The 24,155-nt window shown below is 50.7% G+C and overlaps 2 protein-coding genes across 4 annotated transcripts; one reads left to right on the plus strand and one right to left on the minus strand.

The window, feature by feature from the left end:
- The first annotated feature begins 391 nt into the window (after positions 1 to 391).
- Positions 392 to 13,728, plus strand: TEAD2 (TEA domain transcription factor 2). The gene is given in 14 exon segments (XM_040252305.1): positions 392 to 659; positions 1,203 to 1,440; positions 1,826 to 1,890; positions 2,351 to 2,413; positions 3,524 to 3,535; positions 3,765 to 3,872; positions 3,972 to 4,030; positions 6,428 to 6,492; positions 7,539 to 7,546; positions 7,548 to 7,688; positions 10,219 to 10,392; positions 11,430 to 11,591; positions 12,257 to 12,409; positions 12,920 to 13,728. Coding segments are annotated over 13 exon segments (1,356 nt in total). The 5' UTR covers positions 392 to 659; positions 1,203 to 1,208; the 3' UTR covers positions 13,034 to 13,728.
- CD37 (CD37 molecule) lies at positions 13,717 to 18,854 on the minus strand. 3 transcript variants are annotated; one of them, XM_040252307.1, is made up of 8 exons: positions 18,656 to 18,854; positions 18,481 to 18,553; positions 17,338 to 17,462; positions 17,136 to 17,210; positions 16,516 to 16,620; positions 15,570 to 15,806; positions 15,146 to 15,229; positions 13,717 to 14,105 (listed from the first exon to the last, which is right to left on the minus strand). In XM_040252307.1, exons 1-8 carry the CDS (start codon positions 18,722 to 18,724, stop codon positions 14,028 to 14,030), a joined length of 846 nt encoding a protein of 281 aa, XP_040108241.1. In that variant the 5' UTR covers positions 18,725 to 18,854; the 3' UTR covers positions 13,717 to 14,027. The 3 variants fall into 3 exon arrangements, with proteins under 3 accessions (XP_040108241.1, XP_040108240.1, XP_040108242.1); XM_040252306.1 differs by having other exon boundaries at positions 13,717 to 14,874; XM_040252308.1 differs by having other exon boundaries at positions 13,717 to 14,874; positions 18,481 to 18,573; positions 18,656 to 18,848.
- Between the last annotated feature and the right edge of the window lie 5,301 nt (positions 18,855 to 24,155).

Below are 24,155 nucleotides of genomic sequence, written 5' to 3' on the forward strand. Positions count from 1 at the left end.
GTCTCTCTGGAGGTTTGGGACCTGGGGCGGGAAATTAGGGGGAACCTTTCTGACTCGGCTCCTCCGTCCCTTTGTCTGGCCACATGGGGGAGAGCTGGGCTGGGATTTTGGCCTACGGGGGTCCTGAATACCGCAGCGCCACTGGGCTCGGCCTGGGGTCTTTGTCTGGACCGGGGCTCCGGGGTCCGAGGGAGGAGGGGGATGGGAGTCCGGACTCTGGGGTCCTGGGAAAGCCGTGGAAGACGTGGAGCCGCCAGGGAGGCGGGATCTGACTGTATTGGAAAAAGTTTCCCCCTGTTCCCGGCCTCCGGAAAGTCACTGGGAACTTGAGTTGGATCAGAGCCCACGGCGCAGGGAGGGGGGGAGGGGGGAGGGGAGGGGAGGGGCGGGGCTGGGGGCCAGAGGGGAGGCGCCCTCGCTGGCCAGTCCCTCCCCTGATAGGGGTTGTGGGAAACTGGGGGAGGGGACGCCTGGGCCCTTTGTTCTGGCTCTCCTGATGGCAGGGCGCCCCTGCCCCCAAGTCTGTGGTTCTGTGGGTCTTTCCTGGTCTTGGCTTGAGTTTCTGCCCTGAGTCTCTGTCCTTCTCTCTCTAGGTCTCTGTCCCCCTGTCTCTGGATCTCTGGTCCCCCTCCCTCTGGGTCTCTGTCCCCCGACATTAGGTCCGTGTTTCCTCTCTCTGGATCTCTATCCTCTCTGAGTCTCTGTGTCTGGATCTGCCCTCAGCCTTCCTAGGGCCGGTGCCCCTCCTTTTCTAGCAGCTGCTGCTCACACCCTGGCACCTGTTCTTGGCATGGGACTGAGAAGATCTCACCCACATCCCCCTTCCCTGCAGCTAGGCTCTGACGACTATCTTCTTTAAACCAGTAATCCACAGCCAAAGTTTCAGCCCTCCTGGACCCTAGGCATTGTACTGGGGTCTTCAAGACTTCATCACAATCCAGGCTCCACTGAGAACACAGAGGAGAACGCTCTCACCCTAAATTTCCCCAGAAATCCAGTCCCCTTTTCTCCAAGACCCAGGAATCCAGGCTCCCAGTCTCCTGCTTCCCTCAGATCCAGTTCAGCCTCCAGCCCCCTCCTCCCTCAGATTCGGGGGTCCAGGTGCCCCCAGCCTCTCCCCTCAGACCCAGTGATCTGGACCTCTGTTCTGAGGTCTCTCTGGGTGGATCCGGGGAACCTTGCTGAACTCTGTGTTCCTCCAGGCCCAGATGGGGGAACCCCGGGCTGGGGCCCCTCTGGACGATGGCAGCGGCTGGACAGGAAGTGAGGAAGGAAGCGAGGAGGGCACCGGCGGCAGTGAGGGGGCGGGGGGCGACGGGGGCCCAGACGCAGAAGGTGTCTGGAGTCCAGACATCGAGCAGAGCTTCCAGGAGGCCCTGGCCATCTACCCGCCCTGTGGCCGGCGGAAAATCATCCTGTCTGATGAAGGCAAGATGTATGGTGAGTCCAGCCCTCGGTTTTGCCTTAGCCCCTACTGCTTAATAAAAATATTAAGGAACATTGGTGGAAGCTCTAATCACTGTTCACATAAAAGCACATTGTGTGCTCATGATAACTCAGGTAGGAGTTAGCATCACCGTTTGCACAGATGAGGAACCCAAAGCCCAGCAAGGCTAAGTGATTTGCCTGAGGCCACACAGAGCCAGTGTGTGGCAGAACTGGGATCTGAACCCAGGCTGCCTGGCTCCAAAGCCTGCAGTCATAACTCCTCTCCTGTGTAGCCCGCGGCTTGCTGAGGAAATGTTGCGTCTCTCTCCTTTCCTGGTGTCTTCTCTGTTGGGAAGTTCTGCTGAAGGTCTAACTCTCTTCCATCTTGACTTTTCAGGTCGGAATGAACTGATTGCCCGCTACATCAAGCTGAGAACGGGAAAGACCCGAACTCGCAAACAGGTTTCAGGACTGTCTGGTGGGCTTCTGTCTGGGGTGGGCTTGTCTTCTTAGGCTCTCATCCTACTGGCAGATTCAGGTTAGAGGAGAGGCTTGTTCATGTGCTTTTTGTCTCTCCTCTTGGCACCTTGATTAGTGTGCGCTAACTGTGCCTGTTTTGGTATAGTTCTCTTAGCAGTTGCATGGGAACCAGAGGGTAAGACCTAACAGAGGGCCAAAGAGAACAAGGTGTGAGAGGGAAATAAGACCTGGATTTACTGGGTCTGGGGATGATTAGTAGTGTTCGTGAGAAGAGAAAGGTCTCTATGGACACAACTGTCCCGAAGTGCTGAGATGATGGACCCATTCTGTATATTTGTCATCTTTCACATTCACCAGCTTCATGGAGGCACCTGGAGGCGGGGAGGGGATGCCAGGCGTGAGTGGCTGTGGCCTGAATCTGCTTCTCTGTCCCTCCCTTTAGGTCTCTAGTCACATCCAGGTTTTGGCCCGAAGGAAATCGAGGGAAATCCAGTCCAAGCTCAAGGTAGAGGTCAAGGAACTGTGATAGACACCGTGAGGGGGAAGCAGGCACTCTGAGAGAGGAGGACAGGCAAGAGAGAGGGGGACAGAGACCCAGAGAGAGAGAGGGCAGTAGATATCCAGAGAAAAAGGGAGAACCAGGGTGTGGGGGCAGAGACCTGGAGAGGGGGACAGAGTCACCCAGAGAGGCATACAGAGCAGGAGAGCAGAGACCCAAGGTGGGGGGTTCGTGGCCCAGCCAGGGGGTGAACGGAGATCCTGGGTAGAAAAATGTCAGAGAGAGAGGGGGACTGAGATTTAGCTTAGGACAGGCCAGAAGGATGGGGTGCTGGGCTTCTCCTCTGACTGCTCCCGTCTTCCTTCCGCTCCCCTCCCTCTTCTCTCCCTGGGATCCTCATTGCTCTTTTCCCTCTTGTGCTGTGAAGATCTCCTCTTCGTCTCCTGGTTCATCTTCCCGTGTGGCCCGCCTGCACTTTCTCTGCCCAGAAGTCTTCATTTCCTTTTGGAGATGTTCATTTCCCTTTCCTTTTTTTTTTTTTTTGCATCCTCTGGATTTCCTGTTCCCTCTTGGCCTGAGATCCTCATTTTTCTTCTCATCCGAGTTGAGGTCTTTTCTTGCTCTTCCCTAGGACTTGGGGACCACCACTTCCTGGTCTTTTTGTACCCAGAAGGTCCCCTTCCCTTTACTAAGTCTGAAAACCTTCACTTCCAGTCTTTGGTCTTTTCTGGAGCTCCCTGTTCCTCCTCTGCCCTGTCTGGGCTGGGAAACCTTCAGCGTCTCTTCCCTCCGGGTCTAATAGTCTCATTTCCTGTGGTCTGCATATTCAGAAACCTCCACTTCCGGCTCTTTCTGAAACCTAGAAACCCCCATTGCTGTCTTATATTCTGGATGGTGGAGCCCCTTTCCCGCTCTGGGCTTGGCCTTCTCTGTTTCTTGTTCCATATTCATCCCTTCCTCCCCCTTCCTCCCTTTGCTCAGCTCAGGGTGGCTGGGCTGTAGGGGCTGGGAGGGCAGGAAGGTGTGTGTGGGGGGAGTGGGAGGAGTCCAGGCCTCATTTGCTAAGTTATGTTTTCTTTCCTTCTTTGGCACCCCCCACCCCCCGCCCATGGGCAGGCCCTGAATGTGGTAAGTCCCCCTGCCCATCCTCTCATTTGCTCCCTTACCCAGACAGACATTCCTGAGGAGGCCAGGAGGGGCAGGGGGCTGTAGTGAGAGGGACCTGAACCCGCCCCAACGCTTTGTCTTGACTCCCCAGCTCTGCATCTCCCCAGGTTTGCCCTGCCTTGTCCTTGTCCCACTCTTCCTGTATCCACTGGGACTCCCCATTAACATGGACCTCCAACCTCTCCTCCAGGACCAGGTTTCCAAGGACAAGGCTTTCCAGACAATGGCCACCATGTCCTCTGCCCAGCTCATCTCAGCACCTTCCCTGCAGGCCAAACTGGGTCCCGCCGGTCCTCAGGTGGCCTGGGTGGGAACTGTGGGGTTCAGGGCTGGAGGGATGGGGTTGCAGTCGCAACAGGAAGTTGATTGACGCCACCCTTCTTTGTCTTTTCTTCAGACCCCGGAGCTTTTCCAGTTTTGGTCGGGGAGTTCTGGGCCCCCGTGGAATGTTCCTGAGTAAGTTCTTATTCCAGCTCAGCACCTGCTCCCCATCCCCCTACAATCCCCTCCCTCCTCCTCACCCAGACCTTTCTCGCTCCACCTTCCAGCTCCTAACTCTGTGAACATAGGTTCTGGAGTCAGGCTGTCTGGATTTGGATCCCAGGGAGGCGGTTGGGGCAGTGGTCTGGAGAAGAGGAGCTGGTCTGAGTGGGGACAGAGAGACAGGAGGAGGCTGGGGTCTGCTGGGGTAAGAAGGAGGGAGGCGGCAAGGACAGTGCTTGGGGTCTGGCTGATGACTGGGGTAGGTGGGACCATCCAGAGATGTGCAGCTTGGGGGAGGAGTGGGTTTGGGGCAGAAATGAGCTCAGTGTGGGATTTGATGAATGTGAGTCTTGTAGGATGTCCATGGGGATAGTGGCCTCCCAGAGAGATTGTCTGAGTCCCAGAGGCTCATGGGAAAGGCAGTTGTAGATCCAAAGTGTTGGGAACCTCTGCAGGTCCAGAAGAATGAGTAGAGCCCCAGAGGCTCATGGGAAGGCTCATTCTCATCCCATAAAGGTGATTCTTGGGCCTGAGGGTAGAGCAGGGATCCTTATCTTCTTTCAGGGTCAGAAGGAAGGAAATGGGCCCCTTTTCATCTCTGAGAGCCCTGAGGGGTGATAAGATATGCTTCTAGTCCTGTTGTTTGTTGTTCAGTTGCTTAGTCTTGTCCAACACTTTGCAACCCTATGGACTGCAGCACGCCAGGCTTCCCTGTCCTTGAGTCTAGAAGACTAGAAATGGGCCACAGAGGCTCATGGAGTCTTCAGCCCAGAGAGGTGGGAGTGGATCCAGGCTAGGTGGGCATTGGTGGAGCAGTGTGGCCTCGGGATGGTGAGGCAGGAGCATGGTGAGTGTTACCAGAGAAAGACAAGCTGGGGATCCAGGCTGGGAGAGAAGAAAGTTCATTGGGAACTACTGCTGTATGTGGGCACAGAAAATTGTCTGAACAAGTCTCGGGGCCAAAGGAACCACAGGTTTGCAGGGGAGGAGGTTGGGCTAGAAGGAGAGTGGTTCAGCACGCATTGCACTGGGTACTGGGATCCCATCTTTATGGAGTTGATAGTCAAATGCGGGACAGTGAATGTTAATTAAATCATCACCTATGTAAATACAAAATTGAAGTGTGATCCATATGCCAGTTTTCTTCTCTCAGTATTATGTTTTTCAGAGTGTCTATTAAAAAAAATTTTTTTTGATTGAAGTATAGTTGATTTTCAATGTTAGTTTTGGGTATATAGCAAAGTTATCAGTTATACATATATATATATTCTTTTGCATATTCTTTGCCATTATGGTCTATCAGAGGATATTGAAAATAGTTCCCTGTGCTATGTGGTAGGACCTTGTTGTTTATCCATCCTATATATAATAGTTTGTATCTGCTAATCTGTTCCCTGGCTCTGTGACTGCTTCTGTTTTGTAGATAAGTTCATTTGAGTCATAATTTAGATTCCACATGTAAGTGATATAATATAGTATTTGTCTTTCTCTGTCTGACTTACTTCACTTAGTCTGATCATCTCTAGGTCTATCCATGTGGCTGCAAATGGCATTATTTCATTCTTTTTTTATGACTGAGTAGTATTCCACTGTATATACGTACCACATTTTCTTCACCCTTTCATCTGTTGATGGACACACAGGTTGCTTCCATGTTTGGCTATTGTGAGTTGCACAGCACTGTTTTAGATTCTATTGTACTGCTCCCTTACCCTGAACTTTGGCCTTATGTCCCACTGGTCTTTTTCTCCTCACCTTCCTGAGCCTTCAGCCTCCTCTTTCTTCAAGTTTCCTATGTTTTGTTTTCTTCCCACCTCTTGAGACCCCATTTGTGTTCTCTTTCTGCCATTTTGTGAGAGGTACCAGAATATCCTCGAGACCAGTGGTCCCCAAGTTCCAGGATCTAATGCCTAATGATCTGAGGTGGAGTTGATGTAGGCAGGAGCAGAAATAAAGCACACAATAAATGTAATGTACGTGAATCATCCAGAAACTGTTCCCCTCCCTCCCACCTCTGGTCTGGAGAAAAACTGTCTTCCATGAAACCAGCCCCTGGTGCCAGAAAAGTTAGGGGCCCCTTAAAATCACAGGCTTTGTGGTTGGGGCTGATCTGGGTTTGAACCCAGGTTCCGCCATACCAGCTGTGTGACTTTGGGCAGGTCAGTTGACCCCTGTTTGTCTCAGTTTCCTCCTATACAAAATGAGAAGAGCAATCATCACACCTACCTTGATAGGCTGTAAGTCTTCAAGGAAATGGTGCCCATAATGTGCTTGCACAGGGTCTGGCTTGCTATGGCGCCTCAGTGATTGTTAGCTGGTATGATTAGCATCTTTCCTTCTTGCTGACCCCCAGCTTCCTTTCTCCCTCAGTGTGAAGCCATTCTCGCAGACACCGTTCTCCTTGTCACTGACTCCTCCATCTACTGACCTCCCAGGTAAGAGCCTTTTCTCCACCCTTTCTTGTTTTCCCCTCTCTTCTCAGCTCCAGCTGCCTTTCTTTCTACCTTCCATGAATTAGGGGATACTGTCTTATTAAGATCTAGCTCTGAGGCAGGGCCTGTGGGAGTATGGAAAGATGTCCCAGAATTTGTAGTGGTTGAGATCCTCGCTTCTGTAGCCAGATCTACTGGGTTTATGTTTGATCACTTGCTAACCTGAAGGATATCAGGGACATTGATATATTAATCAAGATTCTTTCAGCTGCAAGTGATAAAAATCCAAATCAAGCTAGATGACCCAAAAAAGAAAAAAAACAAAAAGGAGAGATTCTATTGGTTCAGGTAACTGACATTTCAGGAGTTAGGGCTTCAGGCATGGCTGGATACAGGAGCTCAAATGGTAGCAACAGGAGTTACTTGGTTCTGTTTTCCCCTATGGCGGCTTCATTCTCTGGCAGGCTCTGTCCACCTGGTAGCAAAGATGATTTCCAGAAGTCCATGCTGGGTGGTCCTAAGAACTCACATTGGTGAAAGAACTCTTAGGTTTCACAGATTCATCAAGTGGGAATGCTTTTGGCTCCAAGTTACAGAATATCCAAATTAATAGTGCCTTAAATAGTAAAGGCTTTATGATTCCACATAACAAAAAGTCTGGAGGTGGACTGCTCCTGTGCTGGTTCAGCAGCTCAGCAGTACCAGGACTGGCATCTCTCTAGTGGCCTCTGTCTTATCCCAAGATGGCTGTTGTGACTCCAGGCATCACATCCCAAGGAGGACTTGGCCAGAACCAAACGCTCTCTCCTCCCAAAGTTCTATCTTTTTCATTCAAGAAGAAGTTCCTTCCCAGAAGCCCCCCAGCAGATTTTCCATAACGTCTCATTGGTTAGGACTGTGTCACATGGCCACCTCTAGCTGCAAGGGAGGCTGGGAAAATGAGTATTTAGCTTTTTCAGCTTCTAAGAGGAGGCAGGCAAGAGAGAACAGTGCTTGACAGAGTTAGTCAACACTAGCAATTTTTACTGTTTGTTCTTCTCTCTGTCTAGGGTACGAGCCCCCCCCAAGCCCTCTCACCTCCCGCTTTGCCCCCACCTGCCCCATCACCCCCAGCCTGGCAGGCTCGGGCTCTGGGCACTGCTCGGTTGCAGCTGGTGGAGTTCTCGGCCTTTGTGGAACCACCGGATGCAACTGACTCTGTGAGTACAATTTTGGCATAGTCATGGGAGGGTTTTGGAATGAAGAAGGTTCTAGCAAGGGCAAGCATAAAGCAGTGGTTCTCCAATTTTACCATGTATCAGAATAACATGGAGAGCTTGTTAAAACATAGTTTGCTAGGTCCACTCCTAAAATTTCTGATTCAGTTGATCTGGTGTAGGATGTGAGAATCTGCATTTCTAACAAGCTACCAGGTGATGTTGGTGCTGCTGGTCCAGGGACCACACTTTGAGAACTACTAAAATAAAGGAACTAGAAGGTCATGGGGTCATGGGTTGGGAAAGCCAGAGAAATCCCTCAGGACATCGCTCATTCATTAAGTAAACATTTTTGAATGCCAACTGTGCACTAGGCTTTGTGGTGGATACTGGGAACCTGGGGAAGAAAATCTGTTTCTAGGTGCGAGCTTTCCTGGCTTAGGATAGAGACAGGTGGCAATAACAGCCCAAGTGGACTGACTGTTAGAAGTAATAACTCCCAACCTGTAGGGGTTGAACATCATAGAAGTTTCTCACTCATTAACATTTCAATATGGCTGGTCGTTAGGAGCCTTCCACAGAATGATTTGGGAAATCCAGGCTTCTTTCATTTTGTGGCTCTGCCATTTTCTAGGACTCAAGAAGATGCTGCTGGATGCTCTGCATCTGGCTGGCAGATGGTGGAAGGCAAAGAGTCAAGAACTATGCAAGTTTTATGAGTCTGGGTTGGATGTGGCAACTATCAGGTCTGCTAACATCCCATTGGGCAGAACTTAGTCACACAGTCACATCTAACTGCAAAGGAGCCTGGGAAGTGTAGTTTAGTGGTGGGAAAAGGAAATGGGGTTTGTAAACACAGCAGTATCTGCCACAGTGATCTAAACACCAGTTTCTGTATATCGTGGTCCTGGTAAAACCCAAGTCAGATCAGGTTGAAACCCTCCCATCTCACTTGGAACAAAAGCTAGTGTCCTTCAGTTCCCTCCAAGGCTCTGGGTGGTCTGACCCTCATTCCTGTTCTGATCTTACCTCCTTTCCCCTCACCTTTGTTTACTCTGGTCTGGCCATACTGACCTCCACGCCCGTTCGGAAACATACCATACCCGCTCCTGGTTCAGAGCCTTTGCACCTGGATGTGCTTTTCCCAGATATCCCCATTCTCTCCTTCCACCCATTCATTGCTTTGCTTGATTATCTTCTCAGATGGGCTTTCCCAAGCCACTTTATGGAAATGCCAGCTACCATCACTCTTCCCCTCATCCCTGCGCTTTAGTTTTTCATAGCATACATCACTCTCTGAAGGTTCTATCATCTATGGAAAGATGTAAAAATTTTCCTGTTTCTGCCAGTAGCTCCCTGAGGTCAGAGACTTTGCCTTGTAGGCCTGGGACCCAGAATATTGCCTGCAGTTTTGATAGATGTCAAGTATGTGCTGGGATAGGGGAAGCCCATGTGTTTCTGAGTGTACAGAGGAATCATATCTGGGGAGTGAGTGAAGACATCCCTGAGATGACAACATTTGAGTTGAGTTTTGAGGGTTACATAGGATTTTGCCATGTCAGGAACTGGATGCTTCAGACACAGAGATAGAAACAGCATGAAGTTTTCAGGAAAACAAATAATCGAATATGGTGGGAGCTGGTTCTGGAGAAGCTGACATTGCCAAGCTGAGTGAGGGACCCAGGCTTTGTCTAGAGGATTATGGGGAACCATGGGAAAGGGAAGGTAGAGAAATGCCATCTGATTGCGATCCAAGGAGGCTTCCAGGAAAAGGCAGATTTGGATGGACTTGAGCCTGGGAAGATCAGAGGGGGGTTAGTTCTGGAAAAGAGGAAGGGGAATATTTTCAGGGTATGAACAGAAGTGATAAGAATAGAAACAGAGGGACTTCCCTGGTGGTCCACTAGTTGAGAGTCCACGCTCCCAAAGCAGGGGGCCCGAGTTCAATCCCTGGTCAGGGAACTAGACCCCACATGCCACAACTAAAAATCCCACATGCCACAGCAAAGATTGAGGATCCCACATACGGCAACTAAGACCTGGTGCAGCCAAAAAAAAATAGGAACAGATAGGAAGTTCTGATGTGGGCTGTGTGGATTCCCATCCATCCATCGATGAAAACTTTTAAAATATAGGGTCAGGTTGAGGGGCTGTGGGCTTTGTCCTGGGAGGCACTGGGGAGCCATGAGAGGATTATGAGCAAGGTTGGTCAGCTCTGGAGCCATGTGAGCGATGAACTGGAGAGGAGAGATTGGAGCCTGGGAGGCCAAGGAGAAGGGTGGAGTGAGGGTGGGAGAGGAAAGGGCTGTGGGGACAGGGCAGAGAACTGGGCACTAAGGACAGGGCTTGGGGACTGAGGGACCGGGGGAGTAAAAGGGCAGCAGGGAGTGGGGACGGTGCCTGAGAGCTGGGCCCAGTGGAACAGTTAGCAGGAGCTGTGGCAGATGGTGATGGGGTGAGGGATGGGCTTGGGCAGTGAGGACTGGGGGTCCAGCCTGCCTCCCACTCCTTACCCCTGGCCGTCCCTCCTCAGTACCAGAGGCACCTGTTTGTACACATCAGCCAGCACTGCCCCAGCCCTGGAGCGCCCCCCCTTGAGAGTGTGGACGTCCGGCAGATCTACGACAAATTCCCCGAGAAAAAGGGTGGTCTGCGGGAGCTGTATGATCGTGGGCCCCCCCATGCCTTCTTCCTGGTCAAATTCTGGGTGAGTTCCCCCACCACAAACAAAAGGGCTCATAAATCACGTGGCCTCCCCCTCAGGCCACTGGCTCTAAGGGAGACAGTCTCAGGACCTGCCCAGGTCAGCCTGAGCCTTATCAGTTCTCACGGCTCCCAGTGTCACTCCCTTAGCAGCAAGGAACAGGAAGGAGTTTTGCCCACAGGGCGGGATGGACCTGCGGGGACCTCCATCCTCCACAGACTCCACTAGACTTTGCCACACCCAGTCGTGCGACTGATATGGCCCTGGGGATTGGCTTGTGGCATTTCAGATTTCCCTGTGTCCTACCTGACCACACCAAGCCTCGTTGCTGATGAATGGCCCCATCCCCTTAGCAAATGAATCCTGGAGTGTTTGGTTTCTAAAGAGAGGATGAGGCTTTGCTGGGTTCCACCAGGCCCTGTTGCTAAGAATGTCTGGCCTTTGGACTTCCCTGGCAGTCCGGTGGTTGAGACTCCATGCTTCCACTGCAAGGGGTGAGGGTTCGATCCCTGGGCTGTTTGTCCACCTGGCCACTGGGATTATGACGGGATCTGACCCCTGAGAACTGGCTGAAAGGGCCTGGGAGAGTTTTCCAGAGAGGCGTCGGGCTTCCCCAGACCTCACCAGGCCCTGCTGCTAGGGAGTAGGCGCTTGTCTTAGCAACCAGGGTCATGAAGGGCCTTGAGGGAGAGCCTCTGGTTGCTAGGGAATAACTACCTCCTTATTAACCAGGCTCTTGGCAGGGGCTGAGCTCCTGAGCTAGAGATTTCAGGAGAAAAACTTGAATTCCAGGGCCTCTTTAATGGGGAAGTTACCGGGGAGAGAGGGTCAGGGACACTGGGGGACCCAACTGCTGGAAGGAAGGGTGGGTTTTTTTTTCCAGAAACTGGAGAGGTGGGGACTTTGTTAAGGAAGAGAGATGGGTGATTGCAAAGCAATAGGCGCCACCAGGCTGTGGGGCAGAATTCGAACTTGAGAAGAGTTCCCACTATTTATAAGGGCCATCCCTTCCAACTTGCCTGTACCTCCCCATCCCCCAGGCGGACTTGAACTGGGGTCCGAGTGGTGAGGAGGTGGGGGCAGGCGGCAGCAGCGGTGGCTTCTATGGAGTGAGCAGCCAGTATGAGAGCCTGGAACACATGACCCTCACCTGTTCCTCCAAGGTCTGCTCCTTCGGCAAGCAGGTGGTGGAGAAGGTGGAGGTGAGGCTGGAGGGGTGGCGCTCTGGGTGGGTAGGCACCCAGCCACCTGCTACTCGGGAGGGCGCAGACTAAATGGACCAGGAGCTACAACAGCTCTGGGCCTTTGGGGGTCTGCATGGTGGGGCGGGGGTACCCTAGCCTCTTTCACACATGGACTTAGAGCTAATATGGAGTTCCAAAGTTATCTATAGGGGTCACTTTGAGGGTTTAAGGTTACTGTGTGGTACAGAGATTTACTATCACTAAGATTCAAAAGGTTCTTGTGGATATGGAAGAATCCTCAGGGCAAGGCGGTTAGGGGTCACACTTAGAGGTTGCTGAGGTCTTGAGGGGTCTCAAGTACAGAGGTCATACAGGCTTTGGAGAGCTCATGGAGGGATCTCTGGAGGGTTTGAGGGTATCTGAGGACCTGGAGATCACATGAGTTCAGAAGTCTTTGAGGGTTCAGAGGACAGCTCTGAGAGGCTGGCTCAGTAATCCTGAACTGGGTACCTGAGGGTTTAAGCTTTCATCTTTGGTCACTGCGGATGGGGCGACGGAGAGAAGATGGCAGTGGGGAGCAGGTATGGCATCTGAGACGTCGCACAGAGTGGGTTTGGACTCTGGGGGTGAACCCCTGTGTCTCTGAGTCACTGTCCTCCCTACTTTCCCAACCCCTGGTTCAGACGGAGCGTGCCCAGCTGGAGGACGGAAGGTTCGTGTACCGCCTGCTGCGCTCACCCATGTGCGAGTACCTGGTGAATTTTCTGCACAAATTGCGGCAGCTGCCCGAGCGTTATATGATGAACAGCGTCCTGGAGAACTTCACCATCCTGCAGGTGATGTGCTGGTTCCCTGCCTGAGCAGGGCCCCTGATGTGGAGGGGAGTGCCCACAACTGACCCTCAGCCTGTGAAACTGACATGGGGGCACCTCATGCTTGACGCTTTGCTTAGGGGACCCCTTTACCCAGGAAACTGATATGGTGGGGGCTCCACAGCATTCTCATAAGAGGAAAACTGACCTGAAGGACGCCCTACAGTGGATTTTCAGTTTAGGGGACCCCCCTTCACAGGGAACCTAACCTTAGCCCATGGAACATGTTATGTATGGTAGGATGCCCTTTAACTCTGGGAGTGTGATGACCCTGTAACATGATACACCATCTGATGTGAGGCCCCTCCCTGCAGACCCTCAGACCTAGAGCCTGGCATGTGGGGCATCCCGTCGACCTGGGGGAACATGATACGGTGGGGACCCCTTATCCCATGACATCTCGGCTGGGGGGTCCACAGTGTTCCCTGCCCTCTGTTCCAAGCATAAACCCCTTTCTCCTGGCCTCCTTGACAGGTGGTGACAAACAGAGACACCCAGGAACTGTTGCTCTGCACCGCCTACGTCTTTGAAGTCTCCACCAGTGAGCGGGGGGCCCAGCATCACATTTATCGCTTGGTCAGGGACTGAAGGGGGACCCCAAAAGTGGCTCACCCTCCAGAATACCCTCTCCTCCCAGGCAGGACCTCCAGCTTTCCCCATGCTTTTTACGTGGGGAGGGGACTGCTCCCTGTTAGGACTGTAAAAGCTGGGTGGTGAGTGGAATGGGCTGGGACTGAGAGGGGAGGATGGATCCTGATCTTGGAACCTCACAGGGGTGTCTGAAAGGACAGATCACCCCAGAGCATTAGGCACTGAGGACAGGAGTGAGACAACCCCTGGGATAGCACTGGTTTCTGTCTCTGACAGGTGCCCTCCCTTTTCTTTGTTCTGGATGTTTTGGAGGGCCCCAGTGACACATGGGCTCGTCCCTCCTTGTTTTTCCACATCTCCCTCTTCTTACCACCTCCATCCCGGGAACCCTGATATCGAATATTGAAGGTTAACCTTTTCTGTGCAGGGGCAGAGTCAGGTGGGCCCTGGAAATATATTATTATTTTTTTTAATATAACGAGATATTTATAAGTGGGTGTTAGGGTCGTGACTTTTTCTCAGCTGGGCAAGCAGTGGGGTGAGGCTTTTTAATCTCATGCCCTCTTCTAAATATGCCGTGGGGCTAGACTGTGTTGCCTCCCTCTCCTCCCCCCCCCCCCACCCCCCGCCCCCCCCCCCCCCCAATGTGTTGGTTTGTGTTTTGACAGAGGATAAAGCTATTTTTACCAAAACGTAGGGGATTTATTTGGGGCTTGGGCTAAAAATAAATCTAGTGGGAGGTGGCAGGCTGACAGCTGAGGCAAAGAAATGAGGTATCTTTCGGGGCAGGAAGCTGGTGGCCGGAAACCCCACGTCCCACGGCGGGGGGCAGGTGACAGCAGCGGGAAAGGCAGACACCTGGGCCCCCGAGGGGAATGAGGGCTCAGTGGCTGGGGCCAACTGGGGATTAAACAAATATTTACAGGCGACAGGGAACTAAATGCCCTGGACACTTGAGGGGGTCGGGGTGGGGCTTGGGGAAGAGCGGGGCCTAGCGGTACCGAGCGAGCCGATCGTAGACGTGGTCCAGGTTTCTGCACAGGAATATGGAGAGCGTCATGAAGCTGAGCTACAGAGAAAGGAGACGCGGTCAGAGGTCGAGAGGGTGCCAGGAGAGTCGAGGGGTCCCTAGGGAAAAAAATCTAGGGGGTGGGGCCAGAGGCAGAAAACGAGGACCTGCGAGTTGGGCGGGGCTTCACCTTGGGACGTGTGGAGAAGGGAGTAGGTAGGAGATGGTTCTGGTGGTGAAAGACTCAGGGACGGCAGTTAGGAGAATGTGGTGGCATTAGTGTAAAAGGTCTAGGGGTAATTGGGTGGGGACACCAAAGATATGGGCAAGGCTGGGGAGGGGTGGGAATAGAGTTTGAAGCAAGAAGGGCGAATAGGGTGGGGTAGGGGGAGCCCAGCTCCGTCTAGCATAGGATCTAGAGTCTGAGAAGGAGTGTGATCCGGAGAAAGCCCAGGGTCCTTTATTCTGGAGGCTCATCTATCTCCTCCGTCTCTGCCGCTAATTCCATCTCGGCCTGCATCTCTGCGCCTGCGCTCCCGGTCTCAAGTTGTTCCTCGTCTTGATCCCAAAGCGACCAGGGCCCCAGCACCTTGGGCAGCTTGCCCAGCGGGGCCTTGTCCCCCCAGTTGGGGCAGGCGTCCGCCATGCCCCAGCCACCCCACAGACTGCCGCTACGCCCGCTGCTGCTCAGCACGCCGGTGCGCCCACCGCTGCCGTCGGTGCTCGGGCGTGGCCCGGAGCTCGAACTGTAGGCGCCCGGCACCTGCGGCTGGGGTTCGCGGTGCAACAGGCTGCGCGGTAATAGCAGGCTCAGCCCGGCTACACTCACCTGCGGGGAAAGGGGGAGATTGCGGCCAATAGCAAGGTATATCCGCAGATATCAAGGAGGACCAATGGGAGCCTCGTGAGGAAGGGTGGGACGCCTGCTCCTCCGTGCAACCAATCAGGGCTCACAGAGGCTAGGCCAGGTGGAGTCCCAGAAAGGCCTGGATTGGCTGTATTTCTATCAATGGCATGCGCCTTTCCCAGAGACTGGTTGGACGTGCAATTTGGGGCAGGGCCATCTAGACCAATCGCGAGTGAGGGCGGGACCAGATCACCTCGAGTAGACCCACGCCGAGACAAATGCCCACTATGGAGATGAGGTTGTTGGTCAACCAGTTGGAGAGATTCCGTTCGCAGCCCTGGGGATACAGGGATAGGTAATAGGTAGGTTCCTTTTGGGATTCTCAAGCCCGGGGCCCACTGTCCTCAGTCCAGCCTTAACCCCTCTTTCAGGTACCACCCCATTCCCTAGTTATCAGGGGTGTCTAGTTTCTGGGCTTCAGTCCGTCCAAGCCGAAGACCCCATCCCCAGGTATCAGCATTCCAGATCCTACCCTTTCGCCTGGGCCTTTTCTTTAGGCCCCGCCCTTCCAAAAGATCCCGCCCCTTGTAGGGGTTCTGCCCCTGTTGTAGCACAGCCCTTTCCCGTAGCCCCACCCTGTCAGACCCCTCTGGTCCTGCGCTCCACATCCTCCCCACCTGTTGGTAGATGTAGCTGTTCGCGGGGATCGAGCAAACTTCTGCATTGTGTCGGGGCCGCGCCAGTGATCCGAGCCGGCTGAACTGGGGGAAGGAGATCTTATCGAAGATTGTGGAGTCGTTGGTCGCCGATGAGTTATAGCAGGAGCAGGGCACGCGGTCCCCTTCGGACTCGTTGCTTCTCATGCTGGGGATATGGAACCAGTCCTGAGGAGACTCCCAGCCACAGCAGCGCAGCTGAGAGAAGAAGAGTCAGAGGAACAGGGTACAGCAGAAGTTAACACAACATTGTAAAGCAACTACAACAACAACAAAAAGTCAGAGGAACAAGGACTAGAGAGATGCAAGATGCTTTGGGGGACCAGGGGACTAGGTGATGGGTGTGACTGGGTGCTGGGTCATATTGGGGAGTAGAGGGCTAACAGACCTGTGGGCTGGGGTGGGGTCACAGCAGGGCCAAGGGACAGTAGCGGGTACATGAGGTTGGGAGAGAGGAGTCACGGGGGCGGGGGTTTTGGGGCTGGGAAAGAGCTGCGGAATCGTGCTTTGGAGGATTGGGTAGGCAGTACAAACCAGCTGTAAGTAGGGGGAAAATGGATGGGAGAGTGGGGCCGTGTGAGTGACCAGGGAAAGGAATCTCACTTGGGCCTGGTCCCTTGGGAACCAGAGTCACTACTGGGCAGGGAGTGGGGTCAGGCTAGGGCCTTGGGACTGAGGGCGGAGTCCTGTCGAGCCAGGGGGCGGAGTCACTGCAGGGGTTGGGAGCTGGGAGACTGGGCCAAGTCGCCATGGGCTGGAGGTGGCTTGGGTGGGTAGGGTTACGTTAGGGTCCTAGAGCTGGGGCCTCGGATCCCGTCGGGGCCAAGTCTCCTCCAGGCAGAGGGCGGAGCCAAGTCAGAATCCCAGAGCTAGAGGGAAGGATCCTGGTGGGCGGGGCCTCACGCACCTGGAACTGCACGTAGTCCCAGCTCTCCTCCGCTGCCGTCTCCTCCAGGTGAGCGCGGTAGGTTTGGATAGTCTTCTGCACAACGTCCTTCACTTTCCTCTTCAGCTGACAGGCCGAGAGTGAGGCTGAATCCCCCACCTACTTCCCCACTGCCCTCTGCTCCAACCCACTCCAGCCAGTCCGTAGCCGTCCCAGCCTCTGGTGGTCTCTGAGCATCTTCGTGGCAGCCTCGGTGTTTCACTGAATGGCTAGCTATGTCTCTGTCCCTCCAAACCGCTCTCTGCCTGTTTCTACCGTTTGTCTTTCTGTGTCTCCACTGTCTCCCACGATCTCATTAAGTTTCTGTCTCTTTCTTGGAGCTGTTTCTCCAAGTGTTTTCTTTCCTCACTTCTGTTTCCCTTTGGATCTCTGTCTTCCTTTGTGTTGGTGAGTCTTTCTCTGACCCTCTCTGTCTCTAGATCCTTCTCTGTGTCTCTCTACCAGTCTCTGACTTTGTCTTCTCTATCTCTCTGTTATTTCTCTTTGTCTGTGTTAGCCCCTGTCTGCCTTTGCTTCTGTCTTTTTCACTCTCCCCCTCCCCGCCCACTAGCTCAGGTGAGGAGAGGAGAAGGTGAGCTCACCTGGACTCTCTGAGTGGAGATGAGGATTCCTAGGGTGATCTGTGTGGCAAACAGGAGCAGCAGTGTCCCAAAATACTGGAGCAGGGAGGAAGACAGAGTGGGCAAGTCAGGCTGAACTCCCCAGGATGAAGGGGCTGCCAGGGCTCTATTTAAGGACAAGATGTGAACGATCCTTGAGGTGGAAGGGTGGAGGGGAACTCACCAGGCCCAGGAGGCAGCGGAACTCCTTCAGGGCCCCCACACAGCCCAGGAGGGCAAGGCCCATGGTGAGGATTCCTGAGACGGCCAGGACCTTAGACCAGATCTGCAAGGGCATGAAGGACAAGCCTGGGGGAGATGAGAGGCAGTGACATTGGGCTCCATGTGCACAGCTCCAGACAGCCCCATTCCCCACCCACACCTCTCCCAAATGGGGAACAGTAACCTGGGGTAGGGGGCCTCTTCCTGGGCTCCCGGCATCTTTTTCTCTTGAGTCTCTGTCCCTGTCCTACACTGAATCTCTGCCTCCTGGAATTCTTCCCACCTCTCTCTGGTCTCTGGCCCTCTCTGTCTTTAGGCCTGTGTTCCCTTCTTTCTGGATCTCTGTCCCTCTTTCTTCCTGGTCTCTGTCTTTCCCTCTTGTTCTCAGTCTCTCCTCCTTCAGCCCCTCCTCACCCTCAGTAGTTTCAGCCTCATCACTTGTTCTGCAACATTGGATCAGCCACCTAAACCCCCTGAGACCTAGGGAATAATGATATCTATTTCCTAGAGTTGTTTTGAGGAACACATGGGAGACATGTGTTCAGTCCGTTCCTCTATACCAGTCCTCTAGGCCTCCTCATATTTAATAAATCTTGTAAACATTTATTAAACATGAGTTATTGGGATTTTGACTACTACCCCAGTGCTATTTTCCTGCAATGATTATTAGTGTTAATCTGCTTTTCTACTTCCTTGCTGTGTGACATCCAGTGACTTCCCCTCTCTGAACCTCAAGAGAGGGAAGACTTATGGGAGAATCTGATAAGCATCTCTGCCCAAGATCTGACACCTACATGTCATCTAAGATGTGACACTCAGCTGTCTGGCACCTAAGTGCCTAAGAAATGGCCACTATTATTGTTATTGGTACGCACAACTCATTTGCCAGAGGAAGAAGCTGAGGCTCAGAAGTTGTGGCCATAGCAAGGAGTGGAGCAGAGCCTAAGATCAGACAAGAAAGCTGGGCACTGTGGGCCTCCCTGGGATGAGGGAGACCCCAGGAGTCCCCTAGGAGTAAAGCCCTGTTCATATCTGCTCCAGGAAGACCGCTCCAACCCCCCCAACAACGTCCCCACCCAGCCCCGGACTGCCTCAGCCCCCTTACCCACGAAGGACACAAAGCTGGTTTTGTCGATGAGTATCCAGATGCCGAAGCAGAAGATAAGACTGCCCAGGACCTGGGGAGAGGAGAGTATGGCTAGTGGGCGACACAGGGAAATGAAATGGGGTGGCTATGGCAGGGGCTGGGGCCTGGGCTCCAGAGCCAAGAGGCAACTTACGAAGAAGAAGAGGTTGAAGACGAAGAGGAGGTACTTGACAAGGCTGAGGCAGCCATCGTGGGCTGACATCTTCTCCTAGAGGGGTGAGACACCGGTGGGAGGGACAGGACAGAAGGGGTGGTGGCAGTAGGGAGAACAGGCAGAGAGACCTTGAGAGAGAGAGGGGGAGAGGCCGAGACAGAAGAGAAAGGAAGAACTCAGAGAAAGAGGAAGTGCTGGGGCTGGAGCCCCACCCCCTGCCTCTACATGCAGGGTGACTTTCTTCTGGGTCTTCATCCCCATCTCCCCTTGCCTGCCCCACTGGGACGCACACCCCAGTACCTGAGGGGCCTTGAAATTGATGGGCACCAAGGACACGCCAGGCAGTTCCTCCCAGATCTCCATGGCTCAGGCTGGGGGACCCATAGGGCATCCTGATGTACTTGCAGCCCACCTACTCTGGGCACCAGGACCCCAGGCTGGCCCTGGACAGCAGCCGACCTCACAGACACTCTGACCTCACTGCCTGCAAAGCTCTGCCATCTCTGCATTCATCTCTGCCCTCCCCCCCAACCCCCACCACTTCCTGGCCTTTGCAGTCTCTGGGTCTCTGTTCTTTTCTCTGTGGATCTGATTCACTCTCTTTACCTCTAGATCTCTGCCCCCTTCCCCACCAGGTCTGCATCCTCTTCCTCTCTGGTTTCTGGCCCCTTATCTGCATGCCTGTCCTCCTTCCTCTGTTTATCTACTCCACCCCCGCCTTCATTTCCCGCTCTCAGAATCTGTGTCCAGTTCTTAGCCACAAGGTAGACCAAGGTTCTCCCATGTGCTGGGGCAGGGGCTTGGCACCTGGGGGAAGTGAAAGTGCTGCAGGCCCCAAGTGGGAAGATCCCCAGTGCAAAGGGGGTGATTTGGCAGTACCAAAACACCCAGAGCGGAAGCTGAGCCTAGGGCAGTACTTCCTGCTTTGGCAACGAGGCCTGAGAAGGGGAGGCCCCACAGGAGTCAAGACTGAGCCCAGGACTTTGGCCGTTAGATCCAGGTTTGCAGTACCTGATCATCTTTAGGCCTGAGCTCCACAGCCAGCAGCCTCTGAAATCTCCCCTGACATCCTGCAGGCTTCTCACTTGTCAAGTCCCAAATCCCCATCGATGTTTATTTAACATTATGGATGTTCCTACCATTTCGACATCTACCCAGGAAAACCAGACCTCCTTAGAGAGCCAGTTCCCTCTCTCTCTCCTGAGCAATCTCATTCACTTTTTTTTTTTAAGACTCTGAATGTAATTTATTTTCTTATTAATGTCATCAAAAATCAATTCATATTAGTAATATTCTGATTTTTAACTCTAAGCTTTCTTTTTTTAACCCCAATTTTATTGAGGAATAACTGACAAGTATGATTATGTATATTTAAAGTGTACAGGAAAATTTTATATATGTGTATTAGGAAATGGCAACCCACTCCAGTACTCTTGCCTGGAGAATCCCATGGAGGGAGGGGTCTGGTGGGCTGCCGTCCATGGGGTCGCAAAGAGTCGGACACGACTGAGCGACTTCACTTTCTTTCACTTTTCATATATATACATATATATAGTGGAATGATTACCATGCTCAAGATAATTAACATGTTCTTCATCTCACATAGTAAACAGTGTTTGTGTGTGTGTGTGTGTGTGTGTGTGTGTGTGTGTACTCTCAGCAACTTTCCAGCACACAATAGTGTATTATTAACTATGTTACCATACTGTACATTTAGATCCTCAGATCAGAACTTATAATGAACATTTATACCCTTAGACCTATGTCTCCCCATTTTCCTTACTCCCCAACCCATCCTACCATTCTATAATCTGTTTCTATGAAATTGGACTTAAAATTTTTTTTAAAGATTCTACATACAAATGATATCAGTATTTATCTTTCTATCTGTGGCTAATTTCATCTAGCATAATGTCCCCCTCAAGTTCATCCACATTGTCCCAAGTGGCAGGACTGTCTTCTTTTCTTATGGCTGAATAATATTCCATTGTAATACATATATTAGAAATATATATATCACATTTTCTTAATCCATTCATCTGTTGAAGGACATTTAGATTGCTTCCATATCTTGGCTATTGTGACTAATGCTGCAATGAACATGAGTGAAAAGATATCCCTTCAAGAAACTGATTTCATTTCCTTTAAATATGTACCCAGAGTGGGATTGCTGGAGCATATGGTGCTTCTATTTTTAACTTTTTGAGGAATCTCCATATTGTTTGCCATAGTGGCTTCACCAATTTATCTTCACACAAAAGTGCACAATGATTCCTTTTTATCTGTATCCTTGCCAACACTTGATATCTCTCTTTGAAAACAGCTACCCTAACTCTTACGAGGTGGTATTGCATGGTTTTGATAGTTTTCATTTATATTTCCCTCATGAATAGCGGGGCCTCCGAGGTGGCACTAGTCGTAAAGAATCTGCCTGCCAATGTAAGACATAACAGATGCGGGTTCAATCTCTGGGTCAGGAAGATCCCCTGGAGAAGGGAATGGCACCCCCCTCCAGTATTTTTGCCTGGGAAAACCCATGGACAGAGGAGTCTGGTGGACTACAGTCCATGGGGTTGCAAAGAGTTCGACACGACTGAGCAACTGAGCATACACACACGCACACACACACATGATTAGTGGTTGAACACCTTTTCATGCCTCTGGCCACTTGTATGTTTTCTTCAGAAAAAAAGTTGTCTATTCAGATCCTTCTCCCATTTTTTCAAATTGAGTTATTGGCTTTTTTTTGCTGTTGAGTTATATGAATTATTTATGTAATTTGAGTGTTGTTAGCCCTTTATCAGATATATGGTTTGCAAATATTTTATCCCATTCTCCATTGAAAAGGGTGTCTTTTCAATATATCATTTCCTTTTTTTTTTTTTTTTTAAAAATGTATTTATCTATTTTTGGCTGTGCTGGGTCTTTGTTACCACACCACCTTTTCTCTAGTTGTGGTATGCAGACTTCTCATCGCAGTGGATTTGCTTGTTGCAGAGCTCGGGCCGCGGGGCATTTGGGCTTCCGTAGTTGCAGCTCCCGGGCTCTAGCGCACAGGCTCAATAGTTGTGGTGCATGGACTTAGTTACTCTGCATGTGGGACCTTCCCAGGGATGGAATCCGTGTTTCCTGCATTGGCAGGTGGATTCTTTACCACCGAGCCACCAGGGAAGCCCTTGATTGTTTCCTTTGGTATGCAAAAGATCTTTGGTTTGATGTACTCTCACTTGTTTATTTTAGCTTTTGTTTCCTGTGCTTTTGGTGTCTTATCCAATAAACTACTACCAAGACCAATTTGGTGAAACTCAAGGAACTGTTTTCCTATGCTTTCTTCTAGTTTTATAGTTTCAGGTTTTACATTTAAGTCTAATCCTTTTCGACTTTTGTGAGTAGTGTATGATAGTGGTTCAGTTTCATTCTTTTGCATCTGGATACGCAGTTTTCCCATTTATTGAAAAGACTGTTCTTTTCCTATCATGTGTTCTTGGCACCCTTATAAAAATTAGTTGACTGTATATGCATGAGTAAATTTATGGGCTCTCTATTATGTTTCACTGGTTTATGTGCTAGTTTTTATGCCAGTACCATATTGCTTTGATCACTATAACTTTGCTCCAGGCAAGAACACTGGAGTGGGTTGCCGTTTCCTTCTCCAATGCAGGAAAGTGAAAAGTGAAAGTCAAGTCACTCAGTCTTGTCTGACTTTAGCGACCTTATGGACTGCAGCCCACCAGGCTCCTCTGCCCATGGGATTTTCCAGGCAAGAGTACTGGAGTGGGGTGCCCTTGCCTTCTCCGTTGTATATATTACAAAATTTGAAATCAGGAAGTACGATGTCTCCCATTGTGTTCTTTCTTGAGATTGCTTTGGCTATTCAGGGTCTTTTGTAGTTCCATACAAATTTTAAGATAGTTTTTTTCCTATTTCTGTGAAAAATGCAATGAGAATTTTGATAGGGATTACACTGAATCTGTAGATTATTTGGGGGCACTATGGGGATTTTCACAATATTGATTCTTTCAGTCCAAGAACATGGGATATCTTTGCATTTTTTTGTGTCTTATTCAGTTTCTTTCCTCAGTGTCTTATAGATTTCAATTTACAGGTCTCTCAGTGTTTTATTACTTTTGACACAATTACAAATGGAATTGCTTTCATAATTTTTTTAAAGATAGTTTGTTGTTAGCGTATAGAAATGCAATTGACTTTTGTGTGTTGATTTTTATCCTGTAACTTTATTGAATTCATTTGTTAGTTTTAACAGGGTTTTTTTTTTGTGGGGTTTTACGGTTTTCTACAATAGATCATGTTGTCTGCAAACAGATAATTTTCTTCCTTTTTGATTTGGATAAGTTTTATTTCTTTTTCTTGCCTAATTGTTGTGGCTAAGACTTCTAGTACTATGTTGAATAGAAATGGTGAGAGCAGGCATTTTTGTATTGTTCCTGATCTTAGAGAAAAGGTTTTTAAGCTTTCACCATTGAGTATGATGTTAGCTGAGGGTTTGTCATATAGGGTCTTCATTATGTTGAGGTACATTCCATCTATACCTAATTTGTTGGAAATTTTTATCATGAAAGGATGTTGAGTTTTCTCAAGAGCTTTTTCTTCATCTAAGAAATGATCATATGCTTTTTTTATCCTTCATTCTGTTAGTGTGGTATCACATGGTTGACGCTTTCCTGTGAATCATCAAAATTTCCCTCCCTACCAACACTTTCCTATTAGCACACAATCATGCTATTATTTCTTCCATCTAAAAACTCATTCATTGACCACACATCCTTCTACACCTCTGTCCCATTTCTTCCTCTTCTTGATAACAAAATCCATTAAAAATTTGGCTATGCTCACTGCTACTTCTTCTCTTCCAAGTCTCTCAATATGACTTTCATTCTGACTTGTTCACCAAAACCACTTTGGTCAAAGTCACCAATGATATCCATGTGGTCAATTCTTGGTCCCCATCTTACTTGACTTCTCTATATCACTGGTTGTGGTCCCCGCACAGGTAGCATCAGCCTCAGCTGGGCATTTGTTAATATTCTCAGTCCTCATCCCAGACCTACTGTAGCGGGTTGAACGTGGTCCCCCAAATATATGTCCTTGTCCAAACCACTGGAACCTGTGAATGTGACCCTTCTCATTTTTTTTTAACCCTATTTGGAAAAGTGGTCTTTGAAGATGTAGTTAAGGATTTCAAAATGAAATTATCCTGGATAATCTAAGTGGGCCCTAAATCTAACGACAAATGTTCTTAAAAGAGACACTCCAAGCAAAGGCACTCCTAGAGGAGAAGAAGACAGAGGCAGAGATTGGAGTTATGCAGATATAAGCCAAGGAATGCCTGGAAACTACCCTTAGCCCACACACATCCTATTGTCTGCCTAGAAGCCATAGGGATCCTCCTGTTAAAACATGAGTCACTTCTTGACTCAGAACCTTCTAATAGTTTCTTATCTCACTCAGGAAAAAAACC

Source organism: Oryx dammah, unplaced genomic scaffold (genome assembly GCF_014754425.2).
Source record: "Oryx dammah isolate SB20612 unplaced genomic scaffold, SCBI_Odam_1.1 HiC_scaffold_13, whole genome shotgun sequence".
NCBI lineage: Eukaryota > Metazoa > Chordata > Mammalia > Artiodactyla > Bovidae > Oryx > Oryx dammah.